The 24,353-nt window shown below is 39.5% G+C and overlaps 1 protein-coding gene across 1 annotated transcript in view; it reads left to right on the top strand.

Moving 5' to 3' along the window:
* The window catches only part of LRRC9 (leucine rich repeat containing 9), a 95,403-nt gene that overhangs the window by 69,451 nt on the left and 1,599 nt on the right, over positions 1-24,353 (top strand). Inside the window, exons 27-31 of the mRNA XM_054715482.1 lie at positions 2,126-2,262; positions 5,544-5,761; positions 9,507-9,575; positions 15,977-16,117; positions 22,003-22,147. Coding sequence (XP_054571457.1) covers positions 2,126-2,262; positions 5,544-5,761; positions 9,507-9,575; positions 15,977-16,117; positions 22,003-22,147 — 710 coding nt within the window. The remainder of the gene's footprint in view (positions 1-2,125; positions 2,263-5,543; positions 5,762-9,506; positions 9,576-15,976; positions 16,118-22,002; positions 22,148-24,353) is intronic.

The raw sequence follows: 24,353 nt of genomic DNA, 5'->3' as shown, positions 1-24,353 counted from the left end.
CATGCGTGTCATAGGTTCGCCATCACTGCTGTATATTATTCTTTATTTCAGTCAGTGTATGCTTAATTTCTGATTGGTCCTTTTTCATATTCTTGAGGATCTCACTAAATTTCTCAGAGGTTTCTAGAAGATTCTTGAGTTACCTTATAACTGTGGTTTTGAACTTATATCCAGTAGTTTGCTTTATCCATTTCTTTCATTTGTGACTTGTTTCTTTGTCTCCACATTTTGGCTGCTTCCCTGTGTTTGTTTCTATGTAATGGGTAGCTGCTAAGTCTCTGGTTGGTGTCCTATAAGGCCCAGTGGCTCAGCCTCCCCAGTCACCTGAGGTGGACACTTTTGGTGCACCCCTTTGTGGGCTGTGTGCACAGTTTTGTTGTAGTTAAACCCTTGAATGCTGTTGGTATCACTGGGAGGAGTTGACCTCCAGGCCAGTTGGCTGCGATGACCAGCTGTGTCTATACTGGAAGATCTGTTGCGTAGGAGACACCCTTATGGGGCAGAACTTGCTTCAGTAGAGCTTTGGTGCTCACTGAGTCTGTCCCTTGAGTGTTGTCTCTTATGGATGTGAAGAGTTGTAATCCACTTTGGTTTCACTCTGAACTGGTTACACTGGCTCTTGGATCTCCAAAGAGGTGCAAGGTCAGCCACTGTCTGGGGCCACCCAGCAGGAGCTACAGAGACATCTGCAGATTCCTCCTCTTTGCATGGGGTTTGGAAGTGCCCAGACAAGGCCCAGCTGTGAAGCAAGGCCGCTGCTGCTACCAGGCAGTGGGCCTTCTTTTGGAATCTCTGAGGCTCTCTGACCCAGCTGCAAGTTTTTTTTAGGTGAAAGGACAGGCCATTCATATGCAAAAGCTGATGTGCACAGCTTGGGTGGGATTGTAAATTGGGAGGGGCGGGGTATCTGGGAATCACCAGGACAGAGCAAACAGCGATGGCTGCCCTGAACCAGGGAGGTCCCAGGTTCTCTGCATCCTGTGCCCCCGGGCAGAAACAATAATCGCTGTGAGCACCTCTAAAAGTAAGCCGCCCTCGCATTCCTGTCCCGATGCCAGACAGTCCAGTTTCACCCCATATGTGCCTGGGTCCCCCAAAGTGTCGCCCGGAACTGGAGTTCAGAGCAAGCGGGAGCTTATACCTCCCAGTTTAAAGAGCAGCACATCCAGGTGCCAGCACTTTCCACACCTCCACACCTCTTACTGGTCTCAATGCGCTTTCTTCACCTCTCTAGTTGTGGAATTTCCACTCAGTCAGCTTTCCCGCAGTTCTGGGTGGTAGTTGTTCTGCTGTTTTAGTTGTGGTTTTGATGTGGTTGTAAGAGGCAGCAGGTATAGGTGATTACCTATGTCACCATCTTGGTTTCTCCTAAGATGGTTGTTTTCAGAGGGAGCGGGCACTGCTGGGCTTTTGATAGAGATTGCATTGAATCTATTGGTCAATCTGCCAAGAACTGCCATTTTAGTAATACTGAACTTCTAATCCATGAACATGAAATATTTCTCCACTTAGAGCTTCTTTAATTTATCACAGCAATGTTTTATAGTTTTCTGTGTATACATTTTGCACTTATTTTGTTAAAATTTTCTGATGTATTATTTTTATGCTATTGTAGATAGAATCCTTAATTTCATTCTCAGTTTTTTGCTGATATATAGAAATTCAAATGATTTTTGTATATTAAGTTTTTAACCTGTGACTTTGCTGAACTCATTTATTAGTGCAGTTATGTGGGGGGAGGTTAGGGGATTGTTTTGTTTTGTTTTCTTTTTGGTGAATTCCTTAGGATTTTGTAAATACAAGATCATGTCACCTTAGAATAAAAGCAATTTTATTTGCTCCTTTCTAATCTGGATGCATTTTTTTTCTCTTTCTTGGTTAATTGCACTTATTCTTGTGTTTTATTTTAAGTAACTCTGTACTTTACCATATGAAAATATTTTAAAGATTACAAAATTATTATATAAAATATAGAGACAACTTACTACAGTTTAATTTGGATACATTAAGAAATTCATCCTTTTAAAAAATCTTCAATTTATGATAAGTACATACAGGCTGTCTTTTTATGATATAACTGGTTTGAAATTAAGCTTATGGAATCAAACTTACATGTGTGTTTCAGAGATATAATAAGCAATGAAAATTTGCCTCCAATAATGCACAATTTAGAAGTTCTTCATTTGGGCTACAATGGAATTTGTAATTTAAATCAGCTGCAACTAAACAGACTAAGAAATTTAAAATTCCTCTTTCTACAGGGTGAGTAGCAACACTGTTAATACCTAAGTCTTTGTTATTAAAAACTGACTTGATATCCCTAGCCAATTTGGCTCAGCGGATAGAACGTTGGCCTGTGGACTGAAGGGTCCTGGGTTCAATTCCCAGTCAGGGCACATGGCATATGGAAGGCAGCTAGTCAATGATTCTCTCTCATCATTAATGTTTCTATCTCTCCCTCTCCCTTCCTCTCTGAAATTAATAAAAATATTTTTTTAAAAAACTGACTTGATTATCATCCTTTTTGATAAGCGAATACAAGCCTCAACATTTACTTAAAACAGATTCACTGATGAAAATATTTTAGTAATCACAAATGGGTTTCTCTTGGGTTATTTACATAAATAATGTCAATGCAATATTCTAGGATTATTGAATATTGCTCTAGAAAATGCAATATTTTATAGCCCTAGAAAATGCAATATCCTAGGACTCTGTACAGTATAGTATTACAACATAATTTACTTTGATATCATACTAGAGGCCCAGTGCATGGATTCATGCACCGGTTGGGTCCTCCTGGCCTGCACCCTCTTGCAATCTGGGACCCCACCAGTGCATGATCGGGATGGAGAGGGGCTGCAGGAGGGCTCCAGGGAGTGTCTGGCCTGTCTCTCCCAGTCCAGATCAGCCGAACCCCAGCAGCAAGCTATCCTACCGGTTGGAGTGTCTGTCCCCTGGTGGTCAGTGTGCATCATAGCATCATAGCTACCAGTCGAACAGTCGAACAGGCTTCCATATATATATATGTTCTATTTTAAAAACAATAAAAAGTATGGGAAGAAAACAGAAATACCAAATTATTGCTATTATATATAATTTAGATCTTTGCTCTAAAATAGTTTAAGATCTGCCTATAGAAATATACTGAAACAAAAATAAATTAAGTTCTGAATATATGTTATTAACTTAAGTGCAACAGAAGTTTAGAGAAATTGAAACATTAACCCCTCTATATATCTAGGAGTCTGAAAAAGTAATAGAAGTTAGATTGAAAGTGAGCATGATCAAGAGTTTTGCAAGTGAGGGTGTGGGGGAAGGAGAAAGTCACAAGGGCAAGATTGTGGTGTCTATGGACCAACACTTGGAAAGGCACTAACCTGATTAAAACAGAACATATAGTTCTCTGGGTGAGTTATAAAGTTTCTAAATATTATCAATTTCATGGATAATGCTCATTTTTCAGTTGAAAATAGGTAGAAATTGTAAATTTTTAGAAAAGTGGCATAAAAAACAGGGTTTGGAACATTAGTCTAACAATAAAGGGGGTCAAATATTTGGTGATGAAAGGAGATTCAACTTTGGGTGGTAAACACACAATGCAATGTACAGCATAGTATTGTACACTTGAAATCTATATAATTTTATTAACCAATGTCACCCCAATAAATTTAATTTAAAAACAAAAAATAATTATTAAATGACATAGAAGAAAGGTTGGGAAATACATCAGTGAGGTATATGGGGGAGATAACTGCATAGTTTATCTGAGTATAGTAATTTTTCTCTGAAAGACAGACTTTTCTAGACCATTTTTAATTTTTTAATGCATATTTTTGCCTATCAAAGGTCCTTGCCAGTTGGGTCAAGAACATGGAGAATTAGCCTTAAAAGAACAAGAAACTGAACATAACAATGTCAGATCTTTTAAAAGAAACATTGACATACAAAAAAACAAAAAACAAAAACAAACAGACAACCTACCCCTGGAAGGTCTATTTAATCTAGCAATGTATAGGACAAGTGTGTTGTGTTGCTGTGTCTACCATGGGAGATCACACTGAAGCAGCCTTATGCAGGAAAGGAAGCAGTTTACTTTGACAGTAATAGCTGCCACTTATTGAGTCACTGGTCAAGGTATTTGTCTACATAGATTATCTAATTCAACCTTCACAGCATAGTAATTTTATATGCATTTTACAAGAAAAGAAATTGAATCTCAGTGGGGTTAAATAATGTATCTAAATTTGTGCCAGTAAATGGTATGGTACAGGATAAAACACAGTCTGGCTCCAAAGCATATGCTCTTTCTGGCTCCAAAGCACATGAATGTCAAGGGCCCCAGCTATAATAGTGACAGACAAGAACAATGAGTAAGAGGTGAGTCCAAACTGCAGTTTAAAAAAAGAAAATACTAGCATTTAATGACTAACTAGATATATTAGGGGAGAAAAAATAGTTCCATATGTTTTTCATGATTTCATTAGGAAATGGGACAAAAGGGGGTATTAAAGCAGAATAAAAACATTGGGAAAGGTTGCTCATTTGCAGTATGGAAAGATCAGTTCTAGGCCTGATATTGCCATTTTTATGTCTTTGAGGAAGTCACTTAACTTCTCTGACCCTTAGTATTATGAACATTAAAAAACATTATTTACCATGTCCTATTTTGGGACTCATATATAAACAGGAAACATATATAAAAGTATTTTGTCAACTCAAGAGTCATCTTCTCATATAAATGATCATTAATATTTATAAAGCTATTGATTGCTACAGTAGAGAGAACACATAGGTTATAAAGGAAGGACTGAGCCCTAGCTGGTTTGGCTCAGTGAATAGAGAGTTGGCCTGCAGACTGAAGGGTCCTGGGTTCAATTCTGATCATGAGCACATGCCCAAGTTGTGGGCTCGATCCCGAGTAAGGGATGTGCTGGAGGCAGCCGATAATGATTCTATCTCATCATTGATGTATCTATCTCTCTCTCTCTCCCTCTCCCTTCCTCTCTGAAGTCCATAAAAATATATATTTTTTAAAAAAGGACTGCAGTTTTAAAATTATGTAATGAATTCTTAATTTTTAATGTGGTTATAGTATAAAATGTGTTTTTATGAAAAAGTGTATTAAGGTATATTTTTTCAACTTACACAACAAATTCATTTATTTTAATGAATAATTAGATTTACCTATTTGAATGCCTATTAGAATAATCAGATATACTCAGGAGCATATCTTTTTTGGCATTTTTATATATCTACTTTTGTCAAAACCAGTAAGTAAGACTATTTTAGTACTTAATTACTGAACAGATATTGTATATGTCACATCTTAATCTTTCAAACATAAAGAGGAAATTTTACAAAATATTGTTTGATGATAAGTCTACCTTCTTAAAAATCACATTTTCATTTCTCCTTGGAAATACATTCTTTTAAGTACTTTTTCAAAAACAAATGTATGAAAAATATTTAAATGAAGATAGATAACCCGTTATTCGGAAAGTTTGGGCTCACTTAATATATGATGACTTACCTTTTTTCAGGGAATGAAATCAGTCAAGTTGAAGGGCTTGACAACTTACTAGTACTTCAGGAATTGGTAGTGGACCATAACCGCATCAGAGCATTTAATGACAGTGCCTTTGCCAAACCAAGTTCCCTGCTGGCACTTCACCTGGAAGAAAACAGACTACGAGAGCTGAACAACTTACAACCTTTGGTAAAACTAGAAAAACTTTTCCTAGGATATAATAAAATCCAGGTAACATTATTGTTTTTTGTTAGGAGACTTACAAGACTTACTTAACTCCTCTGAACATAAAGCTTCCAAATACACAAATGAAAACTTTGCTAGTGTGTTACTTATCATTTATATGCCAGATAAATACTCGGTGATACAGAGGCATATAAATAGCCTGTGATGCAAAGATGTCCACTCTGCTTCTAGACTTATAAATCCAACCAACCCACATGCATCCACCTGGAAAAAAAAGGTTAGCTCTAAATGTTCTAAGGCTCGCCCAGCTGGCATGGCTCAATGGTTGAGCTTCGAAGTATGAGCCAGGAGGTCACAGTTTCATTCCTGGTCAGGGCACATGACCAGATTGCAGGCTTGATCCCCAGTGTGGAGCCGTGCAGGAGGCAGACAATCCATGATTCTCTCTCATATTGATTTTTCTATATCTCTATCCCTCTCTCTTCCTCTCTGAAATAATATATGTGTGTGTGTGTGTGTGTGTGTGTGTGTATTATATATGTGTGTGTGTGTGTGTGTGTGTGTGTAATATATATGTATATTAATGTCCCAAGGCTCTTCTCAGCAGTCCTCTCTAAGAGATCGCCTTTGTTCTTGACTACTTACTCTTGGTCCATGCTATTTCTGCATCTCAATTCCAGACTTCCTCTGGTCCTTTAAACTTCGCATATGGACTTGTTCTACCTGACATTTCAATCATTCCCAATTATGGTTTAATATTCCATCTCCCCCCTACTCAAGGCTTTCTTAGGATCTTGCCTTAGTTTTAGCTGCTCAAAATTCAACCTAGGCCATTGCCCCAACTGAGCCTGCCCAGACTTTTTCCTGAGATAGTATGCAGATGAGAGGGTTAAAAGTAGTAGTATGCATAACTTTATACAGCCCTAACATTTCTCTCAGTGTTTTGGTGGTGATCTGTTAGTCCTCCTTTTATCCATTTTACTACTCTGCCCATATCTCTAAAACAAACTCCATGACAAAATGAACTGTGGGCTGCCTCAAAGGGTAGGAACTGAGTCTGTCCTGCCCACATTTGTGTCAGTATACATAGTGCCTGGTACATAATAGGTACACAATCAATATTTGTCTGTGGCTCCACTTAGTCCAGTTTAGAAAGCCTTTTCTGGGATGACCTAAGGCTAGAAGGTGTCTGAGGCTAGAAGGAAATCATGAGCAGTACCCTTTTCTACATAGCAACTAGAAAATATACATTCAGAGAAAAAAAAACATCATGCAATTAATTTATCAAGGTTCAACAAAATTCATCTGAGATAAGACTGCAAAACTGAATGATTCTTACAAAGCTTTATCCACAAAAAAAAAATCTAAATTAGGAAAATTGCTATCCTATGAACAATCTTTCCAATGATAGCAACTGAGTTAACACAAAGGATTGTCAAGTTAGACTTACATGAATCAAAGATCTTACCCAGTATCACACTTTACAAATAATTTCAAGAATATACATTCCCATGGCTTCTCAGGTCCTTTCTTTCCTCACCACACACGCATACTGTCCAGCTTAGAACAAAATGTCCAGCTTAGAATAAAATGTGAGCTCTCCGAACGATATGATCCCATACAACAAGGGAGTGTTTTATTTATAGTTTATATGACATTTTATAGGGAGCCATGCCTGATAATTCTATACATCCTAGGTTTATTTATTATAAACAGTCCTTAACCAGAGAGATCTGCTAAGAGCATCTAATAAACAAGGACCTTCTAGTAAATAGCATTCGTCTATTTGACAGAACATCTAGTTATCAGTGTACTTACAAGGAGTTTAGACCGGGTAACCAGCTTTTCCCTAGAAGTGTCTCTAACCCACCTCCCCACCCAGCTAACCCACTAAAGAAAGTGAATGAATGGCAGATCAACTGATATAGCAATTTACTCCCCAGTAACTTAAACAGGATAATGCTTAGTCAAGCTTATTTATTATCAAAATTTAAAATAGCTAAAGGACAACTGCTAGGATAAATCATGGGAGATTATACATTGAATGAAGGGGTATTGATTATCATTTAATTATCAGCCCTTATTTGTTTATTGTGTCCTTGAAATGGTATTTTTAATTGAATTTAAATTGATCATTTTACTATTAAACTTCTAACCATTCAAATTATAATGCCTTAATATAACCATACATTTAGCTGGGGGGGAAATGAACTGAGAAGAATAAGAAGGTTAAATTGGAGATTCTGTTTAATTCTACTGAAAATATTATATTCCTCAAAATTCTTAACTCTTGGTTCAACTTTTCTTTTTGGGAGTGATCTTCTCTCTAGATTCATACCAACATGGATAGGCATTAGTTTGCACAACTGGCCAATCAGATTATAATCCTTGAATAAACAAGGATTTATAACCTAGAAGGGAAAAAGCACAGAAACATTAGCAAAATAATACTTCCAAAAAAGGTATATGCAGTCCTTCATTAATCTACTTTAAAGTCTTTCATACACTGCATATTCTTGATAACATATTCCAGTGTGGTGCTTTTGACTTAGCTATCATGTTTTGGAAAATTGTTGCCAATAGTCTTGCTTCTGCAAGAATCACAGGATCACAGTTGAAAGATGTTATTTAATTCATCTTTATAGTCCTTGCCTGGTCCTTATGTCTAAATGATTCCCCTATCTGGCATCCAACAATTGCATCTACTTTTAAGCATCTCATTTAACCTGTGTAGTAGCTTTTTAAATGTCTGATTTGCTGTATTTATTGAATATTTGGCTTTGTGAAGTTCTCCCTTTCTCAAATTTTCTTATTTCTGGTTATGGCTTTTCCTTTTCTACTTAGAGAAGATCCTTTAACATTTCTTATAAAGCTGGTTTAATGGTGATAAAGTCCTTCCTTTTTTTTTTTTTTTTTTTTTTTGCTTGTCAAGAAAACTCTTTATCTCTCATTCAATTCTGAATGATAACCTTACTGGGTAACTTCTTCTAGGTTGTAGGTTCCTTTCTTTCAGTCTTTAAAGATGTCCTGCCACTCCCTTCTGGCCTATAAAGTTGCTAATGAGAAATCAGCCGATAGCTATATAGGGTTTCCTTTTATGTGACTCATTTTTCTCTTGCCTTCTTCAGATTGTCTCTTTATTTTTAACTTTTGTCATTTAGCTACAATATGTCTCAGTGTGGGTCTCTTTGGATTTATCTTGTTGGGAACTTTCTGTGCAAAAAACTAAAATGTACAGTATTTGCAAACTTTCACCAATGTTAAATAAATAAGAAATTATCCAATCCTAGGGAAGGCAAGTAATTCAACTAGAGAAATCGTTTTTCAACTACATATATTCCCAGCAAATATATCAGGATGCAGTCCACTCAGTATCACATGCTCCTTTATGGTTAAGGTTGTATTGCATATACACATTTGAAATTGTTTAGACTGATTCACCTTTTCCACACTTCTGAATCAATTCTCTAGGAAATTAATCAACTATAATTAGAGTCCTGGAATAGATCATAACTTTTCTGAGAAAAAAAAAAGTTGTCTTTTCTTGTAACTGCTGCTATATGGCCTCTTTCCATGTTAGAATGTCATCTCTGCCAATCATGTATTTGGAATCAATATTACACAGACTTGTCTTTAATCAGTAATACAGAATATTGTCACTCAAGCTCACTTCATAAGATTCAATCATGAGCTAGCTGCAATCCAACACTTATATATAATTAGTTTCAAATCAGTGTATATTTGAAGATATTGGATCTAACCAAATAATAACTTACTTACTTTTGAATAGGATATAGCAGAACTGGAAAAACTCGATGGTATCTCTTCTCTCAGAGAGCTTACAATTTATGGCAATCCAGTGAGTATGTTGCTTTTCTAATTTACTAGTTAATTTACTTACAGTTGTATATAATTTATTTTTAGATAAAGTGAGAAAGGATTAATTTTGTTTACGTATTCACAGTTTTCCAAGCACAATTTATTGACTAGTGTCTTCTTTCATCTAGTTCCAATATAAACTTCCATTGTCATATATATGAGGGTCAGTTTTAGGGTTCTACATTATATTCATTGGCCTATTTGCCAATTTCTGTATACCAATATTACCCTGTCTTCATTACTAAAGTTTCTTTTAAGTCCTGATGTCTGATAGAGTAAGCACTTCTTCTATTCCACCTTCTGTTTTTCTTTCTTCACTGTCTTGGCTATTCTTTTATATATATTATATATATACTAGAGGCCCGGTACACGAAATTCGTGCACGGAGGGGGGTTGTCCCTCAGCCCAGCCTGTACCCTCTCCAATCTGGGACCCTTCAAGGGATGTCCGACTGCCCGTTTATCGGGCCTAAACAGGCAGTCGGACATCCCTCTCACAATCCAGGACTGCTGGCTCCCAACTGCTTGCCTGCCTGCCTTCCTGATTGCCCCTAACCGCTTCTGCCTGCCAGCCTGATCACCCCCTAACCACTCTGCTGCCAGCCTGTTTGCCCCCAACTTCCCTCCTCTGCCAGCCTGGTTACCCCTAACTGCCCTCTCCTGCAGGGTTGATCACCTCCAACTGCCCTCCCTTGCAGGCCTGGTCCTTCTCAACTGCCCTCCCTTGCAGGCCGGGTGCCTCCCAACTGCCCTCTCCTGCTGGCCATCTTGTGGTGGCCATCTTGTGTCCACATGCAGGCAGGATCTTTGACCACATGGGGGCAGCTATATTGTGTGTTGCAGTGATGATCAATCTGCATAGTACTCTTTTATTAGATAGGATAGAGGCCTGGTACAGGGGTGGGGGCCAGCTGGTTTGCCCTGAAGGGTGTCCCTGATCAGGATGGGGTACCCTTGGGGCGTGGGGTGGCCTGAGCGAGGGGCCTGTGGTGGTTTGCAGGTGGGCCACGCCCCCTGGCAACGCAAGCAGAGGCCCTGGTATCTGGAATTTATTTACCTTCTACAATTGAAACTTTGTAGCCTGGAGTGGAGCCAAGCCTGGGGCTCCCTCCGAGGCCGGTAGCCATTTGTGTTGGGGCTATAATTGAAACTTTGTTGCCTTAAGCAGGTGGGCCCGGCCAGGGTGTGCGGAAAGCTTTGCTTCCCCTGTTGCCGGCGGCAACCCTGGCCTGCTCTCTCAAGCTCCATTCTGCAGCCATTTGTTTGAATTTGTTTACCTTCTATAATTGAAACTTTGTAGCTTGAGTGGAGGCTTAGGCCTGGCAAGGGCAGGAAAGCTGGGCTTCCTCTGTTACCTAGGAAACCTTGCTCTCTGTGGCTGTAGCCATCTTGGTTTGGGTTAATTTGCATACTCGCTCTGATTGGATGGTGGGTGTGGCTTGTGGGCGTAGCTTGTGGTGTGTCGGAGGTATGGTCAATTTGCATATTTGTCTATTATTAGATAGGATGTATTTTTTTTAATTGATTTTTTACAGAGAGGAAGGGAGAGGGTAGAGAGCTAGAAACATCGATGAGAGAGAAACATCGATCAGCTGCCTCCTGCACAAGCCCCACCGGGGATGTGCCTGCAACTAAGGTATATGCCCTTGACCAGAATCAAACCTGGGACCCCCCAGTCCACAGTCTGACACTCTATCCACTGAGCCAAACCAGTCAGGGCTGTCTTGGCTATTCTTGGCCCTTTACTCTTTCTATGAGTTTTAGCAAACAGCTTCTCAAGTTATATGAGAATCTTGATATTTTAATTAGAATTGCATTGAGTTTAAATTAATTTTGTAAGAAATTTGCCACCTTTCCTGTTGGAGTCATTGAAGGCATCTAATAAGTAGCACCATTATTCACCTAATAACAAACTGAGAAATATGATATTGGCAGATGAGAGGTGAAAATATTTTGCTTAGCTTAGTGAGAAAGCCAAGTGGGCCTGCTAACAGATTCCAGAAATAGACAATCATGATCATCCATTAGCAGAAAATACTTGACTGAGGACTTTCTGAAGGAACAGAAAGCATTCTCCCAACAGTGAGCTCTTTCCAAAAGGAAAGATGGGAACTAAACAAGCCCAATTTATTATTTCCAGATTTATTAAATCACCCTACTTCCCCAGTGGAAAAGTGAAATGATTGAGAGAGCCCAGTAGTGATACATCAGGGATCTATTTCCACTAAAAAATAACATTAAGTAGTCTCTCCTAATATTTATAACATTAATCCTTCCCATTCATAAACACAAATATCCCTACATTTTTTATGTCCTTTAATTTTCTCCTTAAGGTTTTAATCATCTTTGATTAGATTTATTGTTGTTTTAATGGCTGTTTTAAACAATGTCTTTTTACATTTTTCTAATTGTTTGTTGCTGGAGTATAGAAATTCTGATTTTTGCATATTATTCTTTATCGAGAAACCTTGCTGAACTCTCTATTCTTAGTTCTAATGGATTGTAAACTGTTGCATTTTCTCTGTAGACTATCATATTATCTATAAATGACTCAATTATTTCTTTCCAATCCTTATGTTTTTTTTACTTTCTTTACTTCTCTTGATGTGCTGACTAGGACCTCTGGTACAGTGTTGAATAGAAGCAATTATAGTAGGTTACTAACTTCAAAAAAATGCGTCTAAGTTGTCACTGTTAAATCAGATGTTTGCTCTAGGTTATAGGTAGATAACCTTCAACATTTTAAGGCAATTCCTTTCCAGTTTATTATAAATGGTATTGGATTTTGACTAGTTGGTAACACAGTTTTTCTCTTTAATTTGTCAATATGCAAATTACATGAATAGACTCCAGCGCTGCCCTAGCCAGTTTGGCTCAGTGGATAAGTGTCGGCTTGCAGACTGAAGAGTCCGAGGTTTGATTCCAGTCAAGGGCACGTGCCTGGGTTACAGGCTTGATTCCCAGTGGGGAGCTTGCAGGAGGCAACCAATCAATGATTCTCTCATCATTAATGTTTCTCTCTCTCTCTCTCTCTGAAATCAATAAAAACGTATTAAATTTAAAAAAATAGACTCTAGTGCTTAACCACTCTAAAATTATTGGGATGAATACTATTTAGTTATGTTTATACTTTGCTAGATTTAATTTGCTAAGATTTAATGTAGCATACATATCTTGTATCTATAGAAATAAGTAAATGTATCCTATAATTCTATCTTCTTATACTATTCATTTCAAGTTCATCAAACCTGGTTTTTTTGCTTCATGAAATTAATTGTAGAATTCTCCCTCTTTTTCTAGTCTGTGAGTTAGCTTATCTAGAAGAAAACACGTGTTTCTTGAAGGATAATTAAATCTTATGTCTAAAACCATCTGGGCTTAATAAGCAGATTTAAACTACTTATTCAAATTCTTCAATGACTATAAATCTAGTCATTTAGTTTTCTATTTCTTCAAAAGTCAGTGTTAAGCAGTCTTATTTTTCTATAAAATTATCCTTTTCATCTGAATTTTAAATGTATTGTTATCATTGTACTCTCATGAATTTAAAACATCTCCATTATATCTGTTTGTTATCTTTTTATACCTAAGTTTCTTGATTTTTGTTTTTTTCTTCTTTTATTATTACAAGACTTATTAAAAGTTTGTCTATTGTATCACCCTTTTCAAAGAACCATATTTTGGTTTTATCAAATATATTATTTCTCTGTTTTTTATTTCATTCATTTCCACCCTTTATTATTTCTTTCTTTTAGTTTCTTAGAATTTGCTTTTAAAAAAAAATGCTTAAGTAGATGCCGAGCTCATTAATTTTTTATGTTTCTTATAACTGAATAAATTTTAGGTTACAAAATATTGCATTAGCAGCATCCTAAAAGTTTTGCTATATAGTGTTTTTCCTGTTCTTTTTTTTTAATGTATTTTTATTGATTTCAGAGAGGAAATGAGAGGGAGAGATAGAAACATCAATGATGAGAGAGAACCACTGATCAGCTGCCTCCCGTACGCCCTACACTGGGGATTGAGCCCACAACCCAGCATGTGCCCTGACCAGGAATCGAACTGTGACCTCCTGGTTCATGGGTCAACACTCAACCACTGAGTCATGCTGTCTAGGCAAGCAAGCAGATTTATTAAGGAAGCAAAGCAAGTGAATTTATTAAGAATACACTTGCCACAAAGCACAAGTGAGCAGCTCAGCTTGTCTGAGTGCCCCGCTGGTGGGGGATCAAGGGTTTTATACCTTTACCCTCTATAGGTTTCAAGGTTCCCTTGCCAGATAGATTTCAAGGTCCCCCTTTTACATTGTTGTGGCTTTTCCAAGAAGTTATGAAAACACCTAGAGATTTTATCTTGGCAAGTACCAAGACTGTTGACTTCTTTGTTCAGTGGGTGAGATAAACTCCTCTTTCACAGGCAGAGTCTGGAGAAATCCATATGCAGCCTTCCTTATGCTATTTCTCTCCCGTGAGGAGTCACACAATACATACTCTTCACTCAGCAACAAAAATGCTGCAACATGTGCATTATGTTTCTGCCCAGGGAATCCCAATAGACTTAGCACTCAAGAATTTGGTTGGCCGAAACCGGTTTGGCTCAGTGGATAGAGCGTCGGCCTGCGAACTCAAGGGTCCCAGGTTCGATTCCGGTCGGGGGCATGTGCCTTGGTTGCAGGCACATCCCCAGTGGGGTGTGTGCAGGAGGCAGCTGATCGATGTTTCTCTCTCATCAATGTTTCTAACTCTCTGTCCCTCTCTCTTCCTCTCTGTGAGAAATCAATAAAATATATTTTAAAAATAAATAAAGAATTTTGTTGGGTGCTAGTTGCATAGGTACCCTATGCCTATCACATACCAAAATTCCAGGATCTCAGAAGGAAAGCAGGTTGAGCATAAATCATATTATTGTATAAGTAGTCTAGGTACAGTGAACTATCCTTTTCAGTTAAGGAATGGTGGGAACACTTCTAAAATCTAAGTACCAAACATTAGTCAAGAGCTATCCTTGTAAGCAGACCCTTCTAAAAATAACAGCCTCAGGCCTACTATGTTAACTCTTTCTACACACCTTCATATGCAAATATTTTTAAGAGTAGTTTGGTACTATGACGTGATAGATGTGTATTGAATTAAACTGGAGAGTGCCTATTGGAAAATATGATTCAAACTAATTACTTACAAGTGAACTTTTATAATATAACTAGAGGCCCAGTGCATGAAATTCATGCACAGGGGGAGGGGTGGGTCCCATCAGCCCAGCCTGCACCCTCTCCAATCTGGGACCCCTTGGGGGATGTCCGACTGGCAGTCAGATATCCTTCTCACAATCCTGGACCGCTGGCTCCTAATCGCTCACCTACCTGCTTGCCTGGTTGACCCTAACTGCCCCCCACTGCTGGCCAGGTCGCCCCCAATTTCCCCCTCCCTGCCAGCCTGGTTGCTCCTAACTGTCCCCCCCCCTCTGCCAGCCTGGTCACCCCTTACTGCCCCCCCTGCTGGCCTGGTCGCCCCCAAATGCCCCCCTCTGCCAGTCTGATTGCCCCTAACTGCCACCCCTGCCAACCTGGTCACTCCCAACTGCCCCCCTGCTGGCCTAGTTGCCCCTCACTGCCCCCACTGCCAGCCTAATCACCCCCAACTTCCCCCCGGCCAGCCTGGTCACTCCCAACTGCACCCCCCACTGGCCTGGTTGCCCCCAACTTCCCCTCCTGCTGGCCTGGTCACCTCTTACTGCCCCTCCTGCTGGCCTGGTCGCCCCTCATGGTCCCCCCACTGGCCTGATAGCCCCACACTGCCTGCTTGTTCAGTCGTTTGGTAGTCCCTCACTAACCCCCCTGCTGGCCTGGTCACCCCATGCAGCCTGTTTGTTCAGTCGTTTGGTCGTCCCTCACTAACCCCCCCTGCCAGCCTGGTCATAGGCAGCCATCTTGTGATGGTGTGAAGGTCAATTTGCATATTACCTCTTTATTATATAGGATCCTATTCCTGAGGTGGATTGCCTGGAATTAATGAACAATATTATATACTAGAGGCCCGATGCACAAAATTCGTGCAAGGGGCTCAGCCCTCACAGACCCGGCTTCATCCGGAAGGACGTCCAGAAGGTTGTTTGGCTGTCTAGTCTAATTAGCATATTACACTTTTATTATTATAGTTGTACTCTAAAAAAGAGACTAAGCCTCCAAATGGTAGCCTTGGTTAGAAAAAAGAAAAGTTCTAACTTTCATTTAGCATAACAGGGAATTGAGAAATCTTTCCAAAAGGGAGCTCATATTTGTATCATCTACCTCTTTGTTGTCCATGCTAAACTTCCTTCTCTATAAAAGTTAACATTTGAAATAAAAGATTTTCTTAAGAAATAATTTATTTTTATCTTTAATCAGATTTCTAGAAAAATGGTACATCGCCATGTGCTCATATTTCGACTACCTAACTTACAGATGTTAGATGGAATTCCTGTGAATTCAGATGATAGGGCGAAAGCTGAATTTCACTTCTCTGAACTACAAGCAAAGAAAAATTCGGTAATATATTATTTATACTTTTTCTTTTAAAATATATACATTATTAGTAAAAAAAAAATTCTATCTTGTGCATTTTTACTTAAATATTTAAACCTAGGCCATGATGTTTTTGTAGATTATTTAGTATCTTTTCAGTGATTATTATCAAAGGCTTGATCTGGTGAATAGAGCACTAAACACACACACACACACACACACACACACACACACACACACACACACACTACTCACAAGCCAGGGGAGCTCCTTTTTCTAATAACATATTTTGACATAAAGCTAATTATTTAAAACTAGAGGCCCATTGCATGAAGAGATTCATGCAATATGCCTTCCTTCCCTTGGCTTCCAGCACCGGTTTTCCTCCAGCACCTAGGACCCAGGCCTTCGCTCCGGCTGGAGTCTGCCGCCTTTGCTGCAGACTCGTCAGAGTCTGTCTTCTTTGTCTTTGCTGCAGACTCAGGCTGGAGTCTGCAGTCTTCCTCTTTGCTGCGGCCAAAGTGCCACTCCTATAGATACCTTCGCCCCCGCCCTCCCTCTCATAGCAGGTGCCTGGAGCAGCTGGGCAACCACCATCTTTCTTCTTTTAATTTGCATATTCCCTCCTGATTGGCTGCTGGGCATAGCAGAGTGATGGTTAATTTGCATGTTTCTCTTTTATTAGTGTAGATGTGTGCCTCTTTCTCAATATGTCTGATAATGCTCTAAGGTAAGAAACTACAACATATCCTATATAATAAAACCCTAATATGCAAATCAACCAAATGTCAGAATGACCAGCGGAATGACCGGTTGCTATGACATGCACTGATCACCAGGGGGCAGACACTCAATGCAGGAGCTTCCCCCTGGTGGTCAGTGTGCTCCCACAAGGGAATCGCTACTCAGCCAGAAGTTGGGCTCATGGCTGGCGAGTGCAGTAGCGGTGGTGGGAGCCGCTCCTGCCTCCACTGCAGGCAGGCGGTAAGGAGCAAGGGGTCCTGGACTTCGACAGGGCACAGGCCTTGCTGAGGAACCCCCCCCCCCCCACCAGTGCACAAATTTCATGCACCGGGCCTCTAGTCTTTTAAACAGAAACTAGCAAAACTCCTTCCACTTAGCAGATAGGAAGGGAAGGAAGGAATTCTAACCACAGCTCTCTGGACTGTAGTTCATCTAACAAGAGAGATGTATATATTTTTTCTGTATATTGGCAAAAAAAATGGGCCTTTACCTATGAACCCTAAAAAGGTATTCTTTCCTAAAAATGGGAGAAAAGAAATTAGAGAGAGAAGCCACCAAAGCATATCATAAGGAAATTCTATCATTGACCATCCTCCAAAGACTAAATTTAACACAGAAAAGCTATGATATATATATATATTTTTAAGAAGCAGCATGATTAAAGCAATGCTTTTGCAAGGATTTAGGAAGAAGAGGCTAGAGACAGGGAAACCAGTTAAAAGGCTTTTAAAATAATCCAAGAAGGAGATTATGAAGACCTGGACTGGTTAGTATTGTTGGTGGGAGAGGGGCAGTGAGAAGGTAAGTGAACCTTTAATGTAAGTGAAAGCCAGAGAGCATAGACCTTAGCAAACAAAGATTACTTCTAAAAGTTATGTTGAGGAAAGAGATATGACTTACTATAGATGCTTTCACTTAGAATACCCAACTCTCTCTATTCCCTCTGTAAAACAAACTAAATCTCAGAGCACACTGAATGTGCTATACTCCTCTCCAGTCCATTTCAGCTTTCAGTAACAGATTCACAGATTTTTCAAGAGTTGGCTATGTGTGTTTTCAAAATTTAATGTTCTCTTATTTTAAATAAGCAGATATACTATAAATGCAAATTTTAAATTATTATTTCTCTGTTTCTATGAAAACCAAACAGGATACTTTGGAAGGTCAACAAAGCTCACACACAGACACACACATACACACACACAATGTCAAATTAGGTTCGGAGGGGGAAATGCAAAATATGAGAGAAAATTATAGATTCAGACAAAATATGTGGGAAAATTCTTTTTTAAATCTAGACAGATTCTTGTTTTCAAATTTTCTCCAGATGTCTTTTAAATTCTTGCTACTTTAAAGAAACCAAAATTAGACATTGTAAGCAAAACCTTACATGTGATTTATCCAAGAGCAATCGGATAAAGTACCAATCAAGGGACTCTTGCTTATAGAGACGACCTTGGACCTTCATCAAAACATTGTTGAGTGCATGTATTTTACGCTTTAAAATTTTTAAAGAGAAATATGAATTATATATATAATTCTTAATTATTCCCTGACATTTTTATTAACCTTGACTTTTTTAAATAACCAATAAGATTCTATTATAGGTCAAAGTAGCTATGGAGGCCTGTGAGACTTAAGGTGTACAATATTAATAAAGATTAGCTAGATTAGACCAAGGAAACTGGTTCATTTGTGGGTTATATCTCCAAAAATTTTTTCTAAAAACTATGTTTTGTGAAAAAAATCTTCATTACTAATCTGTATGGTATATCTAAGAAAGAGAATGATCTAATGTCATCTACTGAAATTACTGTCACAAGTTCCAGTCTTTCAAAGCACAACAAATAATCAAGTAAAATTCATTTCAGTGATTTAGGCCTCCTTTCCCTTTCTCTATTTCATATTTTTGGAGCAAGTCACTACTTGCTTCCAGGACTGGAAAACTTTGATTTCCTATTCTTGATATAACAAATTACCTTAGATTTAGTGACTTGAAACAACTCAATCTTTTTACCTTACAGTTCTGAAGGCCAAAAGTCCAAAAAATCAGTCTTACTGAGCTAAAAATCAAAAGTATTGGCAGGGCTGCACTCCTTCTGAAAGCTCTAGGAGAGAATTTGTTCTTTGTCTTTTCAAACTTCTAGAGGCTCATGGCCCTCTTCCAACAATGGCATCACTTTGACCTCTGATTCCATCATTAAATTACATCTTCTTTCACTCTGACCCTCCTGCCTCCCTCTTATAAGGACCAAATACAATCTTATAATTGTATTGGGCCTACCTAGATAAACCAGGATAATCTACCCATTTCAAAATCCTTAATTTAATTACACCTGAAAAGTCTTTTTTACCCTGTAAGGTAATGTAGTCACAGGTTTTGGAGATTAGGGTGTGGACATTTTTATGGGGGATGGATTTTCTGCCTACCACACCATATATGTGGAAGGCTCCAGTGAGAGACCTATAAAAATCATCACATTAAAATTTATAAATCCTATTTCAAGGTAATGTTGACCGAATTTGAAAAATTACATATAATTACATATAAATTCAGTAAATTACATATAATGATATCACTCGGCATAACTTTAAAGATCATGAATTTCCATATATATTATTAATTGACTTAATATAGTAGAAAAATTACATAAACTCAAATTTTAGTCAATGATGATTATTTCACTAAAGGGTTTACTTGTTGCCTATTCTTTTCTATTTCTCATATAGTGAACTCATTTTCCCATTACTATGCTATGATGTTGTCTTGAGTGATTCTAGATACCTATTTTGCCATTTGAATTAGAGCCATATATAAAAATTAAGTTCTTATATATGTCAACTTATTCTATAAGTAAGCATTTAATTTAATTTTTTAAAATTTATCAACACATGGTCAGTAATATAAATGGGATATTTGATGTCTTTATTCTAGGGAAACCTATTTTAAGATTCAATAATATATTTTTTTATTTTCATGGCTAGAACAAAATTGAGCCATTATTTCTTTTAGCTGTTTAGGAGACAGAATACTTTTGAAGTTTATTAGTTATCTTTATATTTTTCTTTGTTGAAATTGCTGCTGTTCCTTCTTTTTTAACAGCAAATAAAGAAGGAATAAATGAAATCTAAAATTGTCCTTTAAATCAACACATTTTTGGTGCTTTGGTTTCAGAAGAAAATTTTACAACATTCTAGGTTAGTAATGGGAGAGAGCCCCAGAAAGGAATTAGTTTAGGGAATTTGGGACTTGCCAGCTTTAGTAAAAGCCCTGATGTCTTAGTATTCATTACAAAGCTGCATTCTTAACAACACTCACTGAAATATGAAGAAAATTGGTTATTTTATACAAATGCAAAAGCCTATGTCTCTAAATAAATTGTCATATATTCAGAATTTACATTTTAAAAAGTATAAACAGGATCAGTCTTAATGAAGACACAGCAAGCACAAATTTCTAGGGAAACCAAGTCTCCCTTCTCTATTTACTGACTAGAGGCCCGGTGCACAAAATCTGTGCATGGGGGGGGGTGGTCCCCTCAGCCCAGCCTGTACCCTCTACAATCAGGAACCCCTTGGGGAATGTCCAACTGCCAGTTTAGGTCCGATCCCAGGGATCGGGCCTAAACCGGCAGTTGGACATCCCTCTCACAATCCTGGACCACTGGCTCCTAATCGCTCACCTGCCTGCTTGCCTGGTCACCCCTAACTGCCCTCCTCCCCCCCCCCCCCCGCAATGGCCTGATCGTCCCTCACTGCCTCTGTGTGCCGACCTGATCGCCCCTAACTGCCCCCCTGATGGCCTGGTCACCCCTAACTGCCCCCCGCTGCCGGCCAGGTTACCTCCAACTGCCCCCTCCCTGCCGGCCTGGTTGCTCCTGACTGCCCCCCCCCTCCTGCCAGCCTGGTCACCCCTTACTGCCCCCACTGCTGACCTGGTCACTCCCAACTGCCCCCTTCCAGCCTAATTGCCCCCAACTGCCCCCCCCCTGCCAGCCTGGTTGCCCCCAACTACACCCACTGGCCTGGTTGCCCCTAACTAGCCCCCACCACTGGCCTGGTTGCCTCTTACTGCCCCCCCTGCCAGCCTGGTCACCCCCAACTTCCCCCTCTGCCGACCTGGTTGCCCCCAACTGCCCCCTCCCCCTGCCGGCCTGGTTGCCCCATGCAGCCTGCTGTTCAGTCGTTTGGTTGTCCCTCACTAACCCACCTGCCAGCCTGGTCGCCCCATGCAGCCTGTTTGTTCAGTCGTTTGGTCGTCCCTCACTAACCCCCCTGCCAGGCTGCTCATAGGCAGCCATCTTGTGAGGGTGTGAGGGTCAATATGCATATTACCTCTTCTATATATAGGATTCTGAAATTCTTTCAAAAGCCTCTTAATCCTCAACTAACTTAAAAGGTAAACACTATTTAGAGAGGGAGCACAATCATTACAAATGATTGTTATAAGATACTTTTCTTAGTCCTCATTTTATTTGTTTATTTTTAAAAAACTAATTCACTGCAAGGCTTCTGATGAGATATTGTGAGGATATGAAGATGCAGAAGATATAACTTCTACTGTCCAAAAGTTTCTGTTCAGATAAAAAGAACAAACATTACAAAGAGAAAAGGCTTAATTTTTATTTTCTTAATTCTACATTTTCCTTGTGAAGATCTTTTGGAAAGGGGTCGGTGCCATCACATTGGATTCTAGTGATGAATACAATGCATCTGAAAAGACAGAACATAGTGTTCTGTGGGAAGTTAAAGACCCAAAGACCTCTTTTTTTTTTTTTTTTTTTAAATATATTTTATTGATTCCTTACAGAGAGGAAGGGAGAGGGACAGAGAACCAGAAACATCGATGAGAGAGAAACATCGACCAGCTGCCTCCTGCACACCCCCCACCGGGGTCATGCCCGCAACCAATGTACATGCCCTTGACCGGAATCGAACCAGGGACCCTTCAGTCCGCAGGCCGACGCTCTATCCACTGAGCCAAACCGGTTTCGGCCCAAAGACCTCTTAACAGATTTTGCCTCTTACTAACTCTGAGTTTAGACAAGTATATAAGTCATAACCTAAAAAAATTTTATTATCAAGTGGGGCTTGTGGTAGAACTAAACCTATTGACTTGAGTTTTGGAGTTGAGGGTTCTTAATTGTTTTTATTTTATTACATAGTTTATTCCTGTTGCCAACGCTCCTATGGATGGTGGACCATTTGGCCAAGTGAAAGCTTCTCCCATAAAGATAACAAATATAATTCTGCCTGGTGGATTTAGCCATTACTTGGGATCTGACTTCACTTTAACTCCTGAAGTTGAAGGTATTTTGACAGAGTGTCAAAGTGAATATTCAACAAACAAACAAATAACAAAACCCACTTCATTTGAAACAAAACTCTGTCTAATTTCAATTACTACTTAAAATTGCATGTTTTAAATTTACATTTTAAAATTGCATGTTTCATCTGGCCATTCTGATTTCAAATAAGTCTGTAGTATTTTTTGGTTCTGCTCAACTATTAATATGCTGTAACTAAACATTTGCTTGCAATTCGAACATTGTGATACTTGCACAATTATTTCCTGATATTTCTTTTCAAAGTTTTTACTTAATTTTGTATATTTTATAGCAAATGACAACTAAAACCAGTTCATTAGTCATCCTGCTAAAAGTAGAAAATAGAGGTTTAAAAATATTGAGAATAAGACTCATGTGGTTTGAAAGATATCTTAGAAAGAAAAGATCAGACTTTATCCTTGAAACCATAAACCAAATATTCATGGAGACAATACTAGTGTAGAATTTTAAGAGGTAGAGCTCTAAAGGAGAAAGTATGCTACAAGGACAGGGCATGGAAATGGTTCATTCTATTATGTACATTTTAATTCAGGCTTAGGTCAGATCTTTCCCCTAATTCCAGATCTTCACTGGCAACCATTTGGTGAAAGTGGGATTAGCTGCTCCTTCTCTGAGGGGCTCATCTCTTCCATTGCTTTTAATATCCCACATTGCTCAGGTCACTGTTGGACAATAAAACTGAACATGACAATAACTGTAAAAAGATCTAAGAGCCTGCTGAGAATAACAGATTGTTCTATGTGATCATTTTTAAAGAAAACTCAGTTAAAAGAAACCCAACATAATTTATTCTGATATTATTTTAAATTTATTTTTTATACTTCTACATACTTATGGTTTCAAGGTTTTAATCATAATCAGAATGTTTATGCTTTTATCCAGTAAATAGAGCTATCTGTAAAACTGGATGTACCAAATTATTAGGCTCCTTAACAAGATAATGCGATCTTCAGGAAAGTCATCCTATATAATAAAAGGCTAATATGCAAATTGACCAAATGGCGGAATGACCAATCGCTATGATGTGCACTGACCACCAGGGGGCAGACGCTCAACACAGGAGGTGCCCCCTGGTGGTCAGTGTACTCCCACAGGGGGAGCACTGGGCTCATGGCTGGCGAGCACAATGGTGGTGGCAGGAGTCTCTCCCACCTACACAGCAGTGCTAGGGATGTCTGACTGTGACAGGGCTCAGGCTGGGCTAGAGGACCCCCCGCCACCCGAGTGCACGGATTTCATGCACTGGGCCTCTAGTCAATATATATGGCATTAGTTCAACCCTGGATTCATCTCCATAACTTCCTTCTCAGATACCTTTCTTCAAGATTGGTTGTGCAACTATTTTTTAGGATTTTCTGGAAAGATCCTATGATTTCTTTCTTATATTCTACTAGGGGCCTAGTGCATGAATTTGTGCACCTTGAAAGGAACTGTGGGTTGAGAGGCTGCCGTGGGCACAGAGTTGAGTTTCAGCCCATCCTCCACGCCCCTGCCCGGCCCCTCCTGCCATGGCCCCCAGTCCCCTCTCTGCTGGAAGCCCCACTCCCACTGCCACCACTCCCACACACTGACGGTACCAGCCCCACTCGCACCTGCTGACGGCACAGAGCAATTGGGGCCAGTGCCAGCAGTGGGTGCGAGTAGGGCCAGTGCCGTCAGTGGGTGTGAGCGGTGGCTGCTGCCCTGAAGCCCCTCAGGAGCAGGGGGAGGTGGAGAAGCCCTCAGGGGCGATCAGGGCTGGCAGCCACTGCTCACACCCGTTGATAGCGCTGAGCAATTGGGATTGGCGCCAGGTGCCGGCAGCGGGTACAAGTGGTAGCTCCAGCATCAGCTGTGGGTGCCAGCAGGGCCGATGCTGGCAGCAGGTGCAAGCAAAGAATTTTCAGTAACCACCAGAGGCTTGCCTTGATGACAGCGACCGGTGCCCTGCCTTGGTAAGGTGTCCCTGCTCACCTGCTCCACCATCCCACCATGGCCAACACCCACCATGTTCCATGTACACCCCCTGATGGTCAGTGCATGTCACAGTGACCAGTTGTTCGGTTGTCCAGTTGTTCTGCCATTCGGTCTATTTGCATATTAGCCTTTTATTATATAGGATGCTTTGTCAGTATTTATTTTTAGAATTATGGTCACTTTATCTATACATCTATTATAGTACACAGCTT

The sequence above is a fragment of the Eptesicus fuscus genome, chromosome 5 (genome assembly GCF_027574615.1).
Source record: "Eptesicus fuscus isolate TK198812 chromosome 5, DD_ASM_mEF_20220401, whole genome shotgun sequence".
In the NCBI taxonomy this organism is placed as follows: domain Eukaryota; kingdom Metazoa; phylum Chordata; class Mammalia; order Chiroptera; family Vespertilionidae; genus Eptesicus; species Eptesicus fuscus.
Note: the sequence above shows the minus strand (reverse complement) of the source record. Positions and strands in the feature narration are given on the sequence as shown.